The sequence below is a fragment of the Apus apus genome, chromosome 2 (genome assembly GCF_020740795.1).
Source record: "Apus apus isolate bApuApu2 chromosome 2, bApuApu2.pri.cur, whole genome shotgun sequence".
NCBI lineage: Eukaryota > Metazoa > Chordata > Aves > Apodiformes > Apodidae > Apus > Apus apus.
In genome coordinates, this window is record NC_067283.1 from 143,011,010 (window position 1) to 143,031,850 (window position 20,841).

The 20,841-nt window shown below is 42.7% G+C and overlaps 1 protein-coding gene across 1 annotated transcript; it reads left to right on the top strand.

Annotated features, from left to right (window-relative positions):
* The first annotated feature begins 600 nt into the window (after window positions 1–600).
* On the top strand, window positions 601–20,215 carry COLEC10 (collectin subfamily member 10). Its single transcript, XM_051610917.1, has 6 exons — window positions 601–1,045; window positions 12,102–12,173; window positions 13,640–13,711; window positions 15,727–15,780; window positions 16,982–17,077; window positions 18,541–20,215. The coding sequence occupies exons 1-6, from the start codon at window positions 898–900 to the stop codon at window positions 18,930–18,932; spliced, it is 834 nt and encodes a 277-aa protein (XP_051466877.1). The 5' UTR covers window positions 601–897; the 3' UTR covers window positions 18,933–20,215.
* Window positions 20,216–20,841: the final 626 nt, after the last annotated feature.

Consider the following 20,841-nt stretch of genomic DNA (forward strand, 5'->3'; position numbering starts at 1 on the left):
TTTGACCCACTTTGGCTTGTTCAGCCAAAGATGATGTTCCGCTGGGACCTATCCTGTACCAGTGTCCTGATATATGGTCTCCCAGTGGATAAGTAGAGGAGCAAGGTGGCATGGAAGGAGGTACTGCAGCCATTCAAGCTCATCCTACTCTTTGACTTCAATCCTGAAGTCCGTCCTTCTGTAGTGTGTCTATCAACACAATCTGGGCTTGGAGCAACCATTGTGGAGCAATCTGTAAGCATAAAACCATCATTTGTGAGCTTCTGGCTCAAATACCCATTGATAATATCAACTTTTCTCTTGCTACTCTGAGGGCTATGGGTACATGGCACCCAAAAGATGTGAAATAGCACCAGCAACTTCTACTCACAGCAAACTGGCATCTTGTCCATTGTCACTAACAGTCTGCTTGGAGGAAAGCTTTTGTGGAAAGTTTTCACAACATGTTATATGGAAACTGTATTGCTCTTCCAAACACAAACCAGCCACAAGCATCTGATAACTAATTAGTACTCACTTGGATACAATACCCAAGTCTTTTGTCTCTTAAGTGAAAAGCTGGGCATGAAAAGTCAGCGCTGAAAGGGGGAAAAAAAGAGAGACAAAAGAGACATCCCCATATATTGAAGAATTTTTCCATGACAAAAGCAGCTAAACATCTCACAGATAAGAGATAAATTGGAATAAACAGCTGTCAGTGTTAAATAAATATCCTGGATAGTGTGCAGGACAGAAATAACTACAGCATCGTCAAACTCCTTTCTTCTCTTTATTTAGCTGTTCTTGCATGTAGCTCCCAATCTTTGCACTGCTTCAGTTAGTGGAGCATTTATTTTTGAATCAGCTGCATTTGTTAAGACTGTAACAACGAAAGGCATTTCCTGAGAAGCTGCAAGGATGAGCAGAAAGAAAGAACAACAGCTAAGGAAATACGGGACCCTAGTAGTGCTTTTTATCTTCCAAGTTCAGATATTTGGTTTTGATGTTGACAATCGACCTACAACAGATGTCTGCTCGACACACACAATTTTACCTGGACCAAAAGGTGAGGAATATCAGGTAGATAATGCTGAGACCAGTACTGATAAAGGCTGATTTTTAAAAATAGAGTCATGGAAGGCTTGTGGCTTGGGCTGGGGATGAAAGCTGTGAATTATTGTGGACTGTACAAACATCTAGGAAAGTGGAACTGTGATGGGGGAAAGTGATGAAGCAAAAAAATTTGATTTTGCATTTATTTAGTTTTAGGAACAGTGCCACATGGTCTTATATAAGTTAGAGGTGTCTTTTTGCAGCTTGCTCCAGCCACATAGTTCTCTTACTACTTGTATTCATCACACAACCAGAACAGCTAGCAGCCATAAACTGTCTAAAGACAGTTTAGACTCTGTCTAAAAGTAAGCAAGTATTGTGAACTGTTATTGGTTCACTTTGCACCTATGAGTAGGGAGAGATATGTAATATTAAAAACTACTGAACTGTCATTATTTCCAAATGCTTACTTGTAAACACAGCTCTGCTGAATTAATCAGACCTGATCCAATAGCTGCTGGTGAATTAAACAAGACTTTCACTAGAATTCAACAAGAACTAGATCAGCTCTGTTATGTGCAGTTCTTTTATCTTCAAAACACTTTGCAAATATCTGAAACCAAATTTTCTGCATTAACTTACTCTTTGTGTAACACAGCTAACATCAACAGAATTGCCTGGAGGGTATCTCAGCCAGAAATTAGGTCCATGATGTACAAATCTCTCTTGTGGTGACAGATCTAAAATATATATTCCACACCATGGCTATTGCAGTTCAAAATACTGCTTTCTTTTTAGCAATTAATTGTATTTTTCTATAGGCTACAGACTGAGAGAAAAAATTGCAACTGATTTAAATTTTAAGCAGAAAAGAGATTATCAAATCCAAAGCACTGCTATAGACTCATTTGTTTTTATGACAGATTATTCAAATGCATGTTGCTTAAAGGACCATTTTTAATCAGCAAGGTAGTTTCTTTATTATTATAATCCAAGCTTAAACTTTTGCTACCACAGCATAAATGCAGAGAGATGTAATGATCCCCAAGGGAGCTAGTGGGAGTTTGTTTAGTTAGTATCTGAATAATGGCAGGCTGGAGGGAAAAGTTTGACAGAATTGTGTTTAACAAGTCACAAGGCTAATGAGGTGGTCTGGTGACAACATGAGAGAAGCTGGAACTCCAGCTGGTTTCTGTGGTCTAGCTTGTATAGGGAGCATTTATAAGTTAGATATTACAGTTCTTTGCAAGTGTGATACTGAGAAAGTCAGGATTTAGTCATTACCAGTCTCTACTGCCTCCCGACTGACACCAAGGCACAAGAGGAGCCAAACAATGTATTGGCACAGTCCTCACTACTGCTTTAAAATTAGGTTACCATACCCAAGATCCATGATTGATACAAGGGGTATCGAGTAAATGACCTCCAAATTACTGGCTCACATCCACTGCAGATTATTAAGCACATTTTGCAGTCTATGTGATATCATCCTATAGACTCAGTTCAGTTCCTACCAGAGCTGAGCTCATCCAGGACAGTTACAAGTGGCTTTCAATGGCTCTGGTTGTTTTGACTGCCTATCAGTTGGGCAGTTCAAGGCTGAGCAGGATGGGTGTGTGGACTACCCCATTATTCCTTATGCATCCTTTGTAGTCAAGGATGAAAGATGCTGACCTAAGGTGGCAGAAAGAAGTATGTCCTGCTGCCAGTTTTTTTGTACTCATGTCTATGGACTCAGAGCACATGATCCCAGCCACAGGCAACACTTTCCTGCTCGTTTTAACCCTGACAAGGGAAAAACCTCTGACTTCTGTTGCTGTAAGTTTCCTATGCTACATCTGTGGTGCCCCATTTTCCACCATTCTCTCAAAAATGAGTTTTGACCCACCCTGCACAAGTTTCAGCCCCTCACCCCATCTGCTCAGCACAAGACGGAGGTGCTGAGCTCACACAGTAACTTGCCAACTTCTTATACCACCACAGGCCTGATTTCTGTTGTGGCAACTTCCTCTTTCCACATGAACATGAGTGTCTAATAGGCCAAAACGCCTAGAAGTGCAAGGAATTAGAAGGTATTCAAAAGCTGTAAGATTTCCTTCACTGTCCCACCTCATCTATCCCTCTGCAAGGCACAGATTATCCTGTAGGCCAGATCTAGTGTGTGGGCTACAAGTGGAATGGTCCCCAGTGCATTGCAGCAGCAACACCAGTGTTCCCATCAAACAGCACAATGGAGAGGAGAAAGCTGGACAAGAAGTGAGGTTGTTCGGAGAGGCTCAGAACTTAGAACTGTTTATTTCTTGCACTACGGGTGGTTGTGTTACTTCCTTCATCATCTAGGCATTCGCAGCTCCTACAGGAGCAAGCACTCAACTTCTCTACATACTCGTCCTGAAAATAATCTGTTCAAAAAGGGTCATTAGTGTTGTGAAAATTGGCCACTTCTTGTACAAGCCACATGTAACTTGTCCAAGTTAACTTGTGCAAGTCAAATTCTTCCCCTTCAAATACACACTCTTTGTTATGCTCATACCTGAGATGTCACAAGAGAAGTATGAGTGATGGGATGAAAAGAAAGGGTAATTCCAGGCTGATTATCAGGAAAATCTGATAAAGTAACAGTCCCACCAGTTCCCAAAAAGCACGAGGCAAAACCAGAGCTTGTGTGTATAACACAAAGAAAATACTCTGGAAGGCTGCAGTCTCCCAGGAACAGAAGGAATGCAGTAAATGTCCTGTGAGCCTTTTGCACTTTCTGTTGCAACGACACAAGACAACCTAGTTTAAACTGCATAGCATTAGAAATGAACAGGAGTTTAAGTCTGACCTCTGGTGGTTCTGCACGATGCAAACCTGGTGCCTTGCCATCCCCTCCTATCTGCTGCTCTTCCATTGCTGGTGCAAGCAGATGGAAGTTGAGGTCTATTTGTAAAAAAATTGTACAAAAAATTTTCTAAACAGGCATTCCAGAAAATGGGAAAAAAAATAATATGAGAAAAGAAAAAAGTGGCACTCATCTCCCCGTTTCCTTTTCTAGGCAATGCTCAGGTCTCTTCTTAAAATGAGAGGATTCTTTTCAATGAACACAGGCCTAGTGCAATGTCTGTCTTGTTCTGCCTTCTTGAGAAAGATTTGGAGGTACACAGCAAGCTGCCTTATATAGCAGTTTAAAATGGAAATGTGGGAGGCATTTCTATGGTCCTTACTGAAATACCCTGGTAAACCAAAAAAGAAAAAAAATACATTTGCTTTGGACTAAAACAGATTTTCAGTATTTGTAACTAGTGATTTTTGGTGTTTGACCTGAGTTGTACAGGAGCCACTTGGTTGTAGCTGCAGTGCTTTGGCACAGGACCTCTGAAAACTGCCAGTGAGTACCACTTATTCACAGCTGAGCAACTAGGGTAATAAAGGCAAAATTCTCTGCTCCATCGACTTCTCAGGCCCAAACAGAATCAAGCAGAAACAAAACGACAGTTTTCCCATGACAGCCAAGTGCTTGGTCTGGCAAAGTTATTCATGGCCCTGTTGTTTACTTTCCACCCTTCCAAGCCTGGAAGCAGGCTGGCTATTGCTGCTGCTGAGAGAGAAACTGGGTCTGTGGGGAGGCAGCAGCCAGAGCCCTGAGAGCAAAAGGACCATTTGTCTGCCCGTGCCCTGGCAGCAGCAGGAACACCAGGCTCTGCTTCCCTAGGCTCTGCCTCTGACTGGTGTCCCAGCTCTGTCCTTTTTCCCAGCTTGCTCTTGCCTGGAGGCTACAAGCTCAGTTTTGTCTATCCTGCAAAGGAAGATTTAAGTGGGCTGTTGACAGAGATGAGGTGGGATCTGACCTGGTATGAGTAAATAAGCAACGACATGAGGGCAGGAATAAGCAGAGGGCCCAAAACTTTGACTCCTAAACTCCCAATAAAAGCATGAGCAGGAGGTGAAGAAGACTGGAGTGGGGGCTAGCTCTGCAGAACAAGGCTACAGCTGATTTCATGTGGATTCCTGGGAGCTTGGTGCTTCAGAAGGCTGGCTCTAGATCTTGCTCTCTGTCCCAGGTCCCAGCTCATTTCCTTTGAAATCCAGACACAGGAACTTCAAAGGTCTTGAATCAGTTCCAAGTTGAGAAAATGGAATGAGATTAAATCTGAAGAATATAGGGAGTTTCCCATAGCAATTTAGACGTAAAGCATTTCCTTATTATTATTTCTGACAAATGATGCTTATAAACTCTATGACATTGGCTGGTGCCTCAAAATAGCATTTACTGTGGTCTCCAGTATAGTTGTCCATCTCTCAGCTTTAATTTTGCTTACACAATTCCACTCATGGAAACTCTCAGACTCTCTCAGAAACCAGATATGCTGTTATCCACATTTCCTTCTGAAAATATAAAATGCCTTACCACTTCCTATAGGCTGCTTAGACCTATAACTAGATTTCCCTCTTAGTGCCTCATGTTTGATCTGAAAAGCCCTTTAATTTCAATACATAATTCTATTTTTCATATATTTTAAGCTTCCACATTTTAGTGTATGTTAAGTTCCTGAAGTTTATCAGCCTGAGCTACAAAGCATGTATGTGGGGATTTACATACATACATTCAAAAGATATGGGGTCTGTATTTCTTACCAATGTCAGTCTGATTCCTCACTGAAGACACCATAATTCATGGGTCTTTGAAATCATGTCAGAATGGCAGGGGAATAGTCCAGGAAAATGACACTGAAAAGCAAATCAGGAATAATTTAAATTATTTCTGTGTTATTAAAAAAATAATCTATGTCCCAGTCAAGCACAAATGCCCACACATTTTCAAATAAGACAAGTCATCAGAGCTTCACTGAGCCTGTTGGGGGCTTGGATCTGGCTCACACAATGCAACAGAAGAGGCACTTTCACTGAGGTTACTAGACATTTATAAGTGGAAAGCAGAAAAGTGAGCAGAGAATCCAGTTTATTCTTGAAGATTCTGTCTGTTTCACCAGTCTAGGACCCCTGTTGTCTAATTTGAAGCTGGGTGAAAAAAAGGCAGCAAGTCGAAGGACTTGTGAGGAAAATGACTTATTTCTCATACTGGAAGTGTGCATGTTCCTGCAGGACACCTGGGAGAGCACCTATGGGTGCAGTCACACAGTGCAGCTGCACTCATCTGTCAGGTTTTCTGCCCAGCATCTTCTTCCCCAAGTCTGACCATGTGGTCCTACCATCACCTTATGCTGGCTCAGCTGTGCACTCATCAGACTGTACTGAGCTGATTCAGCTCAGTCACCAAAAATCTGTATGATTTGCCTTATTGATATTCCTCTGTTTAACAACTTCAGTTCCTTCAACACAGGGTCAAAAGAGTGGTCAAGATCAGGCAGAGGGGATGGAGGCATGCAGGCTGGGGGCTGAAAAGTGGAAGGACAGGGAAGAGGACACTGAGTCAGATAGGCAGAAGATGTCAAAAAATCCTGTCCTCACATGCCATATATAGCTTGAAAGCAAAAATCCCCACTGCTACGGGAAATTCGCTAAGGACCTGAAAGACACTGCAAGTGAAATTAGAGAGAGGCTTTCCATTGACGTAGCTGTGACGTGCTGGTACACTGGAAAGACAAACTGGGCTGCGTTTGCTTATTTCTTGAAGTTCACGACTCCCTCTGGTGACAAAACCTCTCAACAGAGATTGTGCAAGTGCGGCAAAGGTTCACTGTGCTCAGGGTGGCTCGGTGTCTGCAGGCTGCACTGGAAGGCTCATCCAGGGGGGCAAGGCATTCAGTTGCTCCTGGAGGTGTCTCAAAGATTCAGAATTATGCACATGTCCTTATCCCTCGAGTTTAACATCCAGGACAGGCAGAATCACCTGCACTCCTCACCCTCTGTCCGTGGAAGTGAGGAGGGTCCCTACGCCGCCTCAGGTGGGACTATGAGCATGAAACATGGAGCTCAGCAGAATACAAGATCAGAAGGTAAACCCACAAAACGGATTCCATACAAAGCCTCTGCGGTGGGACATAGGCTATGCCTAGGAATGCTAAATGCATCCAAGGCAAGCAGTGCAAAGCATCCATGTGCATGCTAATCAAGATTAACCATCCTTCCTCCTCTCACAGCACATCAGTCAGGCCCCCAGGGCTTATCAAGGACTCCTTGGCTCGTGGTGGGCTTTTTTCAATTCAGAGCATCTGATGTGGGAGGACAACTGTGCTGTAACCCACATAAGTTGTGTTTCTATCATTTGATAGGGTGGCTATGCCCTGGAGTGTGGAGGAAGGTATACCTGCAAAAGAGAGGCTGAGACAGCATTAACATTTCAGCAGTATTTTTGGTCAGGAGAGAGGAACTGGACTTGACTTCGGGCCATGATTTGCCTGCACAGCTCTCCAAGAGCTTCGGTGAAACCCTACATGGACCCAGGATCTCTCTCTGCAGAGCTCCAAGTGAAAAGGCTACGTGTTCACAGAGACATGTGCAGAAGCCAGCTAGGAGACTCCTCCTGGCTTCAGCCTTTAGGCAGCCTACAGACACCCTCTCACTGTGATGCCTCTATATAAATGCGGGCTTCCTAAACCCCACAGATTCTCCAAGATTCCCCTGATTCTCCAAGAACCAGGATCAGCCCTTGATCATAAGACTTCAAGAGTCACTAAACATATGTGAACAATTTAACCTGAAAATTTCCTCCATTCATGAATACAAACCAGAAAAAATGTCTACAGCAGGGTAGTTACTTGAAGGTCATGCAATTCTTAATAAGTAATTTTTTTTCAAAATGTAACCTCTCAACATTGTGTTACTTAGTGAAACTCCTAAAGAGGAAGAGACTCTTTCTACTGCCTAAGAATCCTGCCGAATACCAGACCTTCAGCATTTCTTGTTTATAGGAGAAGGAAGGATGGGGGTTCCCTCTCAATTACAATTAAAATATTCTAATGGCTGCAAAAGTAACTTACTGCTTATGATTTCTGCTTTCCTTCTGTCTTGCACTGCCTCAAGCTGGAAGAGCCTAGCAATTTTTTCTTCCATGTGTTCACTTTAATAGTCTGGTGCTTTAAATCTGTGACACAGAAGAAGTGAATCAGCTTGAGGAAATACTAACAAGGTTAAGAAATGCTCTTGCTTCAGCAGCTACCTCAAAGTGCTTCACCGATGCTTCAAATGCCAGTGCAGTGCATTGTCTGACATCCTTGCAACCACAGTTTTAAGGTGACAATCTGATAATTAGGATAAAACTTAACCTGAGACTCCCCAGGTCTAAAGCAGCACAAAGGAGAAGTTCACCTCTTAGATACCGACTAAAAGCATATGAGGTCAGGGATCAGAGGGGTTTTTTTTCTGTAAAACAACTCCTGTTGCACAAAGCACTGTACCACAAAACCCAACAGCCCAGTCCGGAGCTCTGCCACGATTTCGATTCAGTTTTCTGGCAGATGGCTAATATGGTGGGATGGCCTGTCTACATGAAGCCCCAGAGGAAAGGGAGAGATGTTTATTAAAAATTAGAGACAAAGCCAACTCAATCCCAGCGCAAAACAAAGCCAGCCCGCCCCTCCATCTCCCCCTACCTGACTGCAAATCATAGCGAGACCACAAGGGGGGAGCAAAACCCAAGAGTTTACGTTTCTTGCCAACATTCTAGATCACCGCGCTCAACAGCTGGAGGAGGACACAATAGATTTATAAAACCATATTACTGGGAGTAATCCAGTCTTAAAATAACAATGACATAGTGTCATTAATTAATACTGTTTGCCTCTATCTTTGCTTAGTAATATCTTACTTACTCTCAGCTGCAATATGAGGAGAAAAGCAGGATTTCCCTCTCCTACAGTTAGGCAAATTATTATTCTTCCCATTTTCCTAGGCAGGGAAACTAAGGCAGAGTGTGGTAGGCTTCTTTATGCTAAGATGAAACAGGTGACAGATCTTACTTCCCTCTCCCTTAGGCTTTTAGAGGGCTTGAGCAAAAATTGGGTTTACATGGGTGTTAGCAATAAAAGTTGAGACATGCCTTAATCTCTAAAAATCTTCAGGACAAGCTTTCCCACACCTTTTAGCCCTTTCCTCTGCCAGCTCTGAGTCTGATGGCCCATACAGGGCAACATAGCTTCATCTCCAGCAGCCCTGCATGTGAAAAGCTTGCTCCAAAGTCTTTCAGAAAAAAATCATTGCAGCTTTTCATTGTTCCAAATGTTGAAACAGAGATTGGAAGAAAACACCTTCAGAAAGTAATCACAGCTTCTCAGCTGGCATATTGACTTTCTTTCTAGGGCTCTATTTCTATGACTGTCTAAGCAATGTTTCTTAGCACTCACCCCCATCTCCCCTTCCCCCTCCCAAAAAAAAAAAAAAAAAGGCGCAAAAAAGCAAAAAAAGCAAAAAAGCATCTTTCTCACACAGAGGTTTTTCCTTCTGCAGAAAAAACAACAAAGTCTCTCTAGAGCCTTTAACCCAACAGAGCAGGCTGCAAGCCACAGGGAATGTAATTAGCTGGCCTGAGAGAGGTGATGAGGACTGTCAGGGTGACTGGTGGTCTCCTGGTTTGGAAGGTCGGCAGGAATCTGGTTTGCTTTCCAGTGTGACACAAGCCAAAGAAACTTCCACAGCAGTTTCTACATCTGACCCAGACCTACAGGAATCCTACACAAAGGAATTCATTGCACCATGAAAGGTGAGACAAGAACAACTGTTTAGTGCTCCCTTCCCTTCTGGAGAACACAGTCCATTTGTTAAATATCCCAATGTTGCATTTCTAGTCAGGACTCATCCAGCTTTTCCAGCCTTTGAATCACATCCTGCTTCTTTTCTATCATCACACCTTTCTCCCCCTATATAGGTTTTCAGACCATGATCAGCTCAGCTCTTAACCTTCTCCTGGAATTTAATTTCACATGCCCTTAGTCAGCCTCTGGGAATCTCTTCTGAATTTCTGAACTACTGAAAAGTGACTTTTACAGTTTTCTCAAGGGTTTCATAGATGGATTTGGAAAGAACATTTTCTTGGTTTCTTGGTTGTAGCTGTTGTTAGCACTGAGGTCAACAGTGAAATTAAATTGTACATTCTCTAGCTCTGCTGTTTGGTGATCTCTAGACAAGAACCCAGCACAAGCAGGCATCCTTTCATCAGCTCCAGGCTAAGACCCACAGCTTCAACTGGATATTTAAGGAGCTTGGCTTTTAGAAATATATACTGACTTTTACAGTATTTTTAAGAATTAGTGAAAATACAGGTATTTAAAATTTCTACTGCTGGCTGCTTGTAGCCTTTTCTCTTCCTACTTTGTCCTGTAGCAGCTGGTGTTAAAAACAAAATGCCCAAGTAAGCCAGCACACACACCATAGCATGTTTCCTCCTTGTCCATCCCTCTAGCAAATGCTTTCTCCCTCCAGCATGGACTGAAGTTCACCCCTTTAACTTCCCCAGCTTGGATCATTGACCGTCATCCCCAGAGAGCATCCTGACCAACAGAATGAGTTTGTCCTCCACAAGAGAGTCCCAACACTGGAGGTTTTTTTTAGCATACAGAGACAGACTCAGCCCAGTCCTGGAACAAAACATTCTGACTGATGAAATGATCAGTCTGAAAGCAACCATACTTTCTCTATCAGCACATAATTAAATAATTTCCCTCTTTGCCACAGGATATTATAAATCAATAGACTAATCTGTGCAGGGAAGAATCACTAGTAGCTGTTCATGAGTGGTCTGGCTGCAGAGCTTGGCTCAGGGAAGCCCTGAAACCACTGCCTATGGGAGGCTGGAATTGGCTGCCCAGGGAACAGTCACACTCAGCACATCCAGATCCCTGAACACCTTCTGCCAGGGCTGAAGGCACCATCCTCATTGAGACAGGTCTTGTCACGTAATGCTGTTCTTCTTTCCTCACTTCTGTTTAGCTGACATCCAGACAGACTTCCCTCCCTCGAGGAGTATGCTGAACTGCAGCTGCTTCTCCCTTTCTGGGATGCAGGTACAGACAACTGGCTGCCACTTACACTTGAGATCCTGGCATGGCCAAGAGACTGTGGCACTGCTTCTCAATGCATGGCAAGGCTTGCTGCAGATGAGGGTAGGGGATGGGGGGAGAAGCTTTGGAAGGCTGCCTGTGTTCAGTGCTGGTCATTTGGTGCAGGGGGTTTGTCCTACCCCAGAAAAAAAACCAAACCAACAAAACACAGAAAAACAAAACAACAACAAAAAAAACCCAGGACATATATTATTGGGATTTGGCTCAAAACTAAGAAGTAGAAGGTAAGAAAATAAGCTCTAGTTGTGGTCCAGTTTCCTGCATCATGTGAAGCAAAATTTTGTGCTATGTAAAGAAGGAAATAACATTTACTTCCTACTCATTGCTGTCTTGCTCCTTTAGACTGCAAGCTGCTCAGTGAGAGACTGTCTCTTACAATAGTTAGGAGCACTTATACAGTACTATACAGGAATCTGTGAAATAAGGTCTTGATCTAATTTGGAGACATATCTGTACTACTATAATAGATGCAATGATTTTACCTCTTACAGATACTTTGTGTATGACATTTTCAAAATAAAGCATTGGAGTAATTGCAAAACACATTTGTTATATCAACATCTACATGCCACCTGTCAAAAACTAAAGGCAAGACTTCTGCCATACTAAGGTCTGTGTTTACATCTATTTCAACATATTTACATTCCTCTCATTCCAAAAGCCTCTCCATGCCTTGAACACAGAGTCACAACAGTCACTATGAGCAATTAATAAATTCCTCCACTGGCAGTTCTTGTGTGTGTGTGTATAGATTTCCCAACAGAGAAAGACTGACTTATGTATCTGCTTTATGGCTAACAAGGCTTAAAGGGTAGGACTAGAAGTTGGTGTTGTGTAATTCTTATGTTGGAAAAGCCTCTCTGAAAGGGAAGGTTTTTAGCTTTTCCTAATGATGGTCAGATTCATCAGCTCTTCTCTGGAAATTTAACCCATGGCTGCTGTACCTTCAATGTGAAGTAAAAAGAAAGTAGAAGAAATAAACCTCTGAACCTACTTTCTGAGGATGGACGATTGTACTTACTGGGCTGAGAGAAATGGACCATGATGCTTTACTTTCTGTTTTTTTGAAAGGGGATGAAGGTGAAAAAGGAGATAGAGGAGAAGTGGGCAAACAAGGGAAGGTTGGACCCAAAGGACCAAAAGGTATTTATGGCAGTTTGCTGGCTATTACTGCTATATGAATATCATTATGCACAACTGCACTGGTGGGTAAGATCCCTGATGTTTAATACTTTTCATTCCTGTTGAACCAGTGGATTTCACAATTCTGTCAAACATTAATCAGGGAACCTAACAATACTTGGAGAGCTTGGTGCAATTCCTACTGATATGTACAATAGCTACATATGGCAATAATTAAAAGTCATGTAATAAACCAGTTTGTTTACTGCTGCTCTCCCAAGCGACTGTCCTGAATGAGTTTCAGAAGACCTAGATCCTGTGTATAATCATTACCCAGATCATATGTATAACCAGAAAGATTACTGTTCCCTTACTGAAATAATCCTTCAGTTGAAACTGAATTTTGAGAGTCACTTCCTAGTAATGCTAAAAAAAATTCAGTCTCCTTCAGTCAGTTGTCCCTATTTTGCAGAAAAGCAGAGACATACACTGAGAAACAAAGTTCCTCTGATCAAACAGCCCCTGAGCTGAAAACGAGGAGTTGCAGTTGTGTCAGGACTCAGCCCTGTTACACAAATCCCGTATCTACAGTGAGCTGGACAGAGCTTTCTGAGGCACCAGATGTGATGGTGTCTGCCTTGTTTGTACACTCTAATTTGAAAGCTTAATTTATCATTAGAGTTTAATGATAATGCATATCTTTTGGTCTTTCTTCCTTGACTAATCAGTAAAATTTTGACTGTCACAGAAATTTAAAAAACAACCTGTTTTTACTGTTATAATAAAAAAACTTTTCCAGCTTTAAAAGCATTCATGTGACTTTGCTTCTTACCTTAAAAAGAAGATCAGGTAAGACAGAAGGAAATCAGGTAGCCATTTATGAACCATCTTAGCAACATTAAATCAGTGTGCAAACTGAGATTCCCTACATTGGGCTGTCATCATCAGCTAGCTACTTTAGAACTTAAATTACTAATCAATTTAAAAGGCATGTGTTATTTTGGTGCTCAGAGGACTGGCAAGACACAGTAAAACTAGTAGCTCCCTAGTTGCAGTTCTGCTTTGAGAAGGATTCCCAGCAATGCTGCATGGAATTTTGTCTGCAGTGGAGAAAAAAAACAAACAACAAACCCCAAACAAATAAAACCTGCTGTTGGCTTGGTTTGGCTGTGAAGTAAAATCAGTATTTGAATACTGCCTGGCAGTTTTAGTTTGTAATTTCTGTAGCAAACCACGACGTTTCTGGGTATTTGAACAGGAAGTTCAACTAAGGTGCCTTGCAATGTTCTATTGTTTTATCCTACAGTAGCAGAGATCTGCACCATCCTTCTCCAACCATGCTCAGGGCTCCTCTCATTTTGACTTTGCCACACATGCAGACTGGCCACATGCAGTAAAAACAGCAGCAGTACAGATCTAAATAATGCCTTGGGAAAGAAAAATACAGAAACTATCCATACTCTTTTCATCTTTATTTCTTCTCTCAGGAATCAAAGGAGCTGTGGGGGATGTTGGTGACCAGGGAATGCTTGGGAAAATTGGTCCAATTGGTGGAAAGGGTAAGCTCTGGTCTGGGAATGTTCTTTTTTTTTTCTTTTTTTTTCTTTTTTTTTTTTCTGTCAAGGTAAATATGTGTTTTGTGAGGGTTCCAGGTATGGAGTAATATCAAATAATGGCTGTGACCAATGCTCTCCAAGTAAAGTTATGCACAAGGATTGGTGACAAGAGCTGAGATATTCCTGGTTTATTTCCCAAATGCAATATATCCAACTTATTTGGCTAACATAATTTCCTTTATCAGTTAAGAAATCCATTTTATTCAATGGTAGAAGAGGAAGGGAGAAATACGGCCTTTGTAAAGGAAATCCTCTGAATGCTCTAGAAGAGAAAGACAAATTTGTGCCTCTGCTTTGGATGCTGAAGGCCTAAGTCAAGATTCTGCTGCTGCTCCTGATGCTACACCTTGACACCCACACTGATGTGGGACACGTGAGCACGCAACTCACAGACCACTCAGTCAGGAAAGGATCTCAGGAGTTTTAAGAAAGCAATAATGTAACTAGGGATGACAACTACTTGCAAATCAAGGTAGACTTCAAGACTACCTGGACAATAATTTCATAAAGTTATGCTCTGGTCAACTGAGAAGAGGCTCAGGCATTCCATTCCGTTACTCCTGAAGAGCTACTTCAAAAGGAATATTACTTCTGCCACAAGGAAACCTGCTTTGAAAGCTGAGCAGGGACTCCACCATCCTCAGGAACTCTGTGGTCTTTAACTAGCCCATCGATCCAGGCATGCAGGTGAGTGGGAGGAACAATCTCTCCAGGGAGCCTCTCAAGCCAATGTTTTTAATAAACCTTTGATGGCCTCTAACCAGCCTCAGTATCAGAGAAGAACAAAAGGATTTGGCCCCAGGGACTAATTTTCAGAAGTACCTAGACAACACAAAACAGAGATAGTTATCTCCTAAGATGTCTTCAGTCACCAAAGGAGACTAGAATTTAAGAATCCCACAAATTGCTTATCTTTATCTGTAAGTTAACCAATGCTCTGAGCCTTTAAATCAAGTTCTCTCTCTCAACCTGAATGTACAATTTATTGTCCCCTTCTAGCTTTTCCCATTTTCTTTCTTTATTTGCAGAAGCAAAGTTCACTAAGTCACTGTTTAAATCTATCATTAAACGTTCAACGCTTAATGAAACAACCCTGAAATTTCAGCTTGGAAGTGTGCAGTGTCAAGCAATGCTAACTAAAATGACAGCCAACTCCATATTTCTTTAAAAAAAACCCACAACCATATAAAGAAAAAAGCACATCAAAACGTGGCCATCAACAAGGCAGAACAAACATTAGCATTTTTTGACCTCTGAACGTTTTAATTAATAAGAAAAGAACTGACATTAATTTCAGATAAAGTCCAGCTGTTCCTGAGCCAAATTACATCTGGAATTTTTTGAAAACCTAGTCACCTGCCCTTATATAGCAGCATGGCATTTGCAGAAGTATTTCTACAACTTGTATGATTTACAGAAGAGGAAAGCAGTTGGATGAAAATCAATCACATTTCCATGAACTATATCTGAAATGAAACGCTGCTCTTTGGTGACCTCGTTTTGTGCAGGTGCTACCTGATGTCCACACACATGAATTCAGTGGCTTAGTGCACATCAGCCTCATCTGGTGCTTCATCCCAACATGGAGCTACTGAACCCAGGGAAGGACTCTTCCACAAGGCAATGGAAAAACTCAGGTCTCCCCTCCCACAGATTTCTTGTGTACTTTCAGCCTCTCAGGATCATTGTGCAGTTTATATTTAAAGTAAGTGGTACCAGGAACCAGCAGCACATGAGATGCCTGTGTTATCAGTGAGTTAGCTATTAAAGGGTTCTCCTTATTTCCATGCACTTGAATTAATCATGGTTTGTTTGACTTGGCACATCTGCCAGTACAATACATCAGGGCTTCCTATTAGAAGCACATGGTTAATATATTATTAAGTAGTTTTTTCAAATATGCTCCCCTGACATATGCAGTGTCTGAGACATAAGAATATCTTTTCCTCTTTATTCAGGTGACAAAGGAGCCAAAGGCTTATCAGGGGTGTCTGGAAAAAAGGGGAAAGCAGGTATGATATGCATTTTTCTCCACAGTATTTCTTTGATTTCAGGGTTGGTTTCTCTGGAGTTTCACACAGTTTTGCGGCCCATGAACAAACTTGAGAACAGGTGAAAGGAACAGGAAGAGACCGGAAAAGTTTTGTTTAGCGAAGTGAAGGGCATGACTGATGGCTATGAATACACCAACATATGCCAAATATGGATTAGAATTACCTCAATTAATGGGAAATGGTTGATGTCATCAAAACTAGCACACAGACAGGTCAGCAGTACATTTGTAGTGGAAACCAGAAAAACGTATCTGAATAGTAAAGGAATTAAATCTTGTGTTTCCTGTAGGAGCCTGTAGGAGCACGGGAATGAAATAAGTGATTTTAAATAGAGCATAATCTGTTGTCAAATCAATGCAATGCATTTGCTTACAGGAGGAGAATTTAGATCTGATGACCTAGAAAGTTCTTCTCAGTCCTAACACCCCTGAATGCTTTCCCACCTTAAATATACAATTGTGTTCATGTTTAGGAGATTTCATATGCAATGCCTGAAACCATCAGCAACTTACTTTCTTCCTGAAAATAACAGAGGAACAAACAAACCTCCATCAAGTAAAATTTTAATTTACCAGCAAAAATATAACTGAGACTTCAGTGCTTGAAAGTTATTATCTGAGTTGGCATCAACCATTACTGCTGTACCACAGCTGTGTGCAGCAGTTCACTGACACAGTACTTTACCAAAGTTTTGCCAATCCCACCTCTATGCATACTCAAAAACTTCACTTGGAAAGCAGCAGTTCCCCATTTCTTGGATGCTTTTGCTTCCACTAGAAGGCCAGGCAACCAGTGCTGTTCATGGACACAAAGGGGTACCTTTGGGTTCAGATGTAATGCTGTGGTGATCACCATGACAAGCCGCATCTCTGCAGCTGGATGGAATCAGTAATGAGAGGGGCAGAGGATGCACAAATCCTACACTGATATGTATGGAAATATGAGGGCAAACTCCTCTATCTCTGATTTTAAAAGCAGGGATCCTTAAGCCAGTTAGTCACCAGAAGTATGGCCAGCAGGGCAGGGTGAGACTGGCTCTCCGTAAGTTCAAGCCTAGTCTTTAGAAGGTTTGGAAGTGGCCTACAGCTGACCCTCTATGCACACACATGAAACAAATGCTTCTAAACAGATAAATCTTCTGTCCCTTGTATTGCATCAGGCACAGTCTGTGACTGTGGAAGATATCGCAGAGTGGTTGGACAACTGAATATCAACGTTGCACGTCTTAACACATCCATCAAGTTTGTGAAGAACGGTAAGGATCCTACTGTGTTTGATGGGGTTTATTTGCCCCCTGTAACATTTATTACTGCTATTCTTTTACAATTGCTGCTCTGTTGAAGCTGCTCCATGGAAGCATCCAGGCAAAGAGAGAGTCCCACTGTGTGAGGCACTCCAAAAACATACAAAAAAGAGCCAGTCCTGCTGATAGACCTGTAGGAATATAAGTAGCATATGAATACAAGCAAAAACAACACAGAAATGATCAAAAGCACAATAGAAAGAATCATGAAGAGCACAAGGCAGAGCTTGCTGACTGCTTCTGGGCTTTCAGTCTGCTCAGGTTCTGTGGCCACTCAGGCAACAAAAGGGAAAAGTTTGTGCCAATCTGCTGCAGAAAGATAGGAAAAGCAATAGGAACTTCTTGATCTTTCTGCTGCACAGAAAGGCTGCAGACACGGTACTCCTAGTGCTTCCTTCAGTGCAGGCATCATTTTCCTGTAAGAGGGGACCAACACCCAAAGACATGTGTTACAAGAAGCCATGTTGCAGGCAGCATTATCAGGTGCACAGTGCAAACTGCCTTGACTGAAAGGAAGCAAGAGCATTTCCCAGCACAGCAGAGATTTTGAGAATGTGCCACCACGGCTTCTAGGATTTGGCCTGTATCATTAAATTAAACGTGTTTGGGACTGTAGGCAACTGGCAAAGAACAGCCTTCATCTATATTATTAAGTCTTACAAAACGGAATGTCATAGTATCAGGAGTGTCCCTCTACTAAATCCTAAACTGTGCCTGGGGTGACTCCTGAATTGTCTGAGAAAGTGTTAGTTGCCCCAGGCCAAAGCTTTGGACTATTCCAGCTATCCATCAGCAGGGATGATCAACTTCCAGCTGCCCAGGCATGCTCCTTTGCACTGCATAATTCACCAGGATACATGCTGCCTGGAAGTTTGCATTTTAAAGCTGCTAAGCAGCCATGGTTTCCTTCCCAGTCAATGCCACTTAGTGGCTACAGCAGCTCTAAATACCAGGCTGTATTTAGAATGTCTCATTTTAGCAGTCACACTGACTTTCCTCTACATGAAAAGGGCCTGAAAAGATATCTATACCCCTGTGTTTCTATCCCAGGGCACTCTTTCACAATCTGCTTTCAAAAACACCCAGAGTTAGACATTGCTATTTGTCCCCTTAGCATGCTTTGATTTGATTAATATGAAATATCCATGAAATAAGATAAAAGTGTCACAGGAGACACATGCCAATCACAACTGAATAGTTCTTGTCCTAACATGCAAGGTACTTGTCAGCCCCATTAGTAGCATTATTCTCTGATCACATCCTCAATGTTCATCACAAATTCAGTGGTGGGAATACTTTTCCTCTATCCCTTTCATGAATTCTAACTTTAAAAAAAATAATCTCGTTCCATATTGGAACAGAAGCACTTTCACTATCTGTTGACACTCTATTAAGCAATTTTTTCCCCTTTTAAGTTATAGCAGGTATCAGGGAGACAGACGAGAAATTCTATTACATTGTGAAAGAAGAGAAGAATTACAGAGAAGCTTTGATCCACTGCAGGGACAGAGGAGGAACACTGGCCATGCCTAAAGATGAGGCAACCAATGCCCTGATTGCTGACTACATCTCCAGCAGCGGCCTCTTCCGAGCCTTCATTGGGCTGAACGACATGGAAAAAGAGGGACAGTTTGTGTATGCAGACAACAGCCCACTGCAGAACTACAGTCACTGGAAGGAAGGGGAACCTCACGACCCAGCTGGACGTGAGGACTGTGTGGAAATGCTCAGCACCGGAGAGTGGAATGACTCTGAGTGCCAAGTCACCATCTACTTCGTTTGTGAGTTCCTCAAGAAGAGGAAATAAAAGAGTCGCAGCACGTCCCTCGCACCTGCTGTACACACAATAACCCCTCCTCATCCACCCCCTGTAGGCAGAGCAGGCAGCCAGACAGGGCTCAGCCTCACTGGGTTAACCAGAGCAACTACTGCTAAGATGGCAGTGACCATGAAGTCAGCACAGGTCTGCCGGGGATATCCAGCTAATTGTGACTTCTATTTTCATTTCTATGTGTAATTTAGGGTGGGCATTTCTACATGTAATTTGGGGGCAAATTTTCAGCATATAGTGGTGAATATGATTTCACTAATGCCAGAAATAGTAAACTCACTGGTATATTAATTACTGATGTGCTTTGCAAAGTCCACATACAGGAAGAGTGTGATCTTTATTCACATGTGACCTGTGCAGGAAGCCCTAGTCATTTCCTTGGTGACTTTGAAGCTGGTGTGGAGAACTGGCCTCCAAAAAAGTATGTCTCTCACTGAAATTGACTCTAATGGAGAGTCATAACATAAAAAATAAAATAAAAGAGGAGAAATGGTGGCAATACTGCGGGGTAGCCGTGGGAGCTGCAGCCTAAACCTGCAAAGCAAGGAATGTCGATAATGACGATTGTCTGTGGGGTCGTTACTGCGCCCATTGCCCACTGCTGCTGGTACAGAGGAGAGGGAAGACAAAAGAGAGAGGAAAAGAAAAACAAATAAAAGGAGCAGAGCTGAAAGCAGGCCTGGCTGAGACCACTACAGACTGTGACTTTGCCACCAGAGCCGGGTCCAGTGAGGACAACAGCATCAGACTCCTCGCCTCTCCATCACTCCTGAGATCACCGGCAGAAAGCTCTTCAGGGCGATAGCGGTGAGTGGCCCTGCCACCCATGCCGTGCCCAGACTCCCAAAAGAGCTGTCCCCTGTGTGCCCAGGCACACAGCAGCTCGGGTGCCAGAGGCACCAGAAGGATGAAGGCAGCAGCTGCTGCAGCCCCTGCTGTCCCTGCCACTGGTGCCACCTGCGCTGGATCTGCCACCGCTGCCACAACTCGCCTCACCCCCCGGCTCCAGGAGGATGTGAGCACAACATCACCATCCAAACCTTTCACCTCGAACGCCTTCTCCCCCCAGTGTGTAATCAGCCCTTTACTCACAGGCACCTTGTCGACCCTATACAGGAAGGGCTTCGGGCTCCCTCTACCCCAAAATACATGTTTGGGTTTGTTTCCTTCCCTTTACCAACTGGGTACATTCACATATCCAGTTTCCCACACACATACTTTGAACACTGTTACAGTAAAGTGATATTTTAAACACACAATCTGTGTGTGTGTGTGTCTGTGCTTCCGAGAGGAGCTTACAAATCGGTTACATACCCGGTGGAAGCGAGCCGGCCCCAAGCCAGGGACCGACCCACAGAAATAACTGAGGAGGCTATCCTGAATATATAATTTGGTGACAGAAAATCCTGATAAACAAACAGGGCAATTGTGCCCTGAGATAAGGCGGCTTTGACCCAAAACCGGGTTCGGACCTCGACACCTGGGAGAACAGATTTGCAGTTTCTCATTAAAAAAAAAACAACTTTGTTAGAATTGTAGAGCAATTTAAGTTGGAAGGGACCTCTGGAGGTCATTTGGTTGAATCTTCCATGCAAAGCAAGACTAGAAGTTTTTATACTCTTCTTAATTTGACTGTGTGATTATATTGCCTGATATGCAGGGGAGGATTTGCTTATCTCTGCTTCCAACTCCACTGCCCATCAGGCTGGTCTGAGGTGTGAGCCTGAGAATAGATGGAGCAGTTCTTGCTTCTGATGTCTGCCAAAATCTGTGAAAAAACACAGAAAAGTCTAGCAGAAAAAGTACAGTGCAAAGGAAGCAACACCATTGCTGTGGGCTATAAACAAGGCACATGCAGTATCAGCTACACCACTGTGCATTGCTG

Bases quoted from the DNA above. Each gene is read 5' to 3' on its own strand.
- COLEC10 (XM_051610917.1), top strand. From the start codon at position 898: ATGAGCAGAAAGAAAGAACAACAGCTAAGGAAATACGGGACCCTAGTA. The intron at 1,046-12,101 runs GTGAGGAATATC...TTTTTTTGAAAG, and splicing joins AATTTTACCTGGACCAAAAG to GGGATGAAGGTGAAAAAGGA. The intron at 12,174-13,639 runs GTATTTATGGCA...TTCTTCTCTCAG, and splicing joins TGGACCCAAAGGACCAAAAG to GAATCAAAGGAGCTGTGGGG.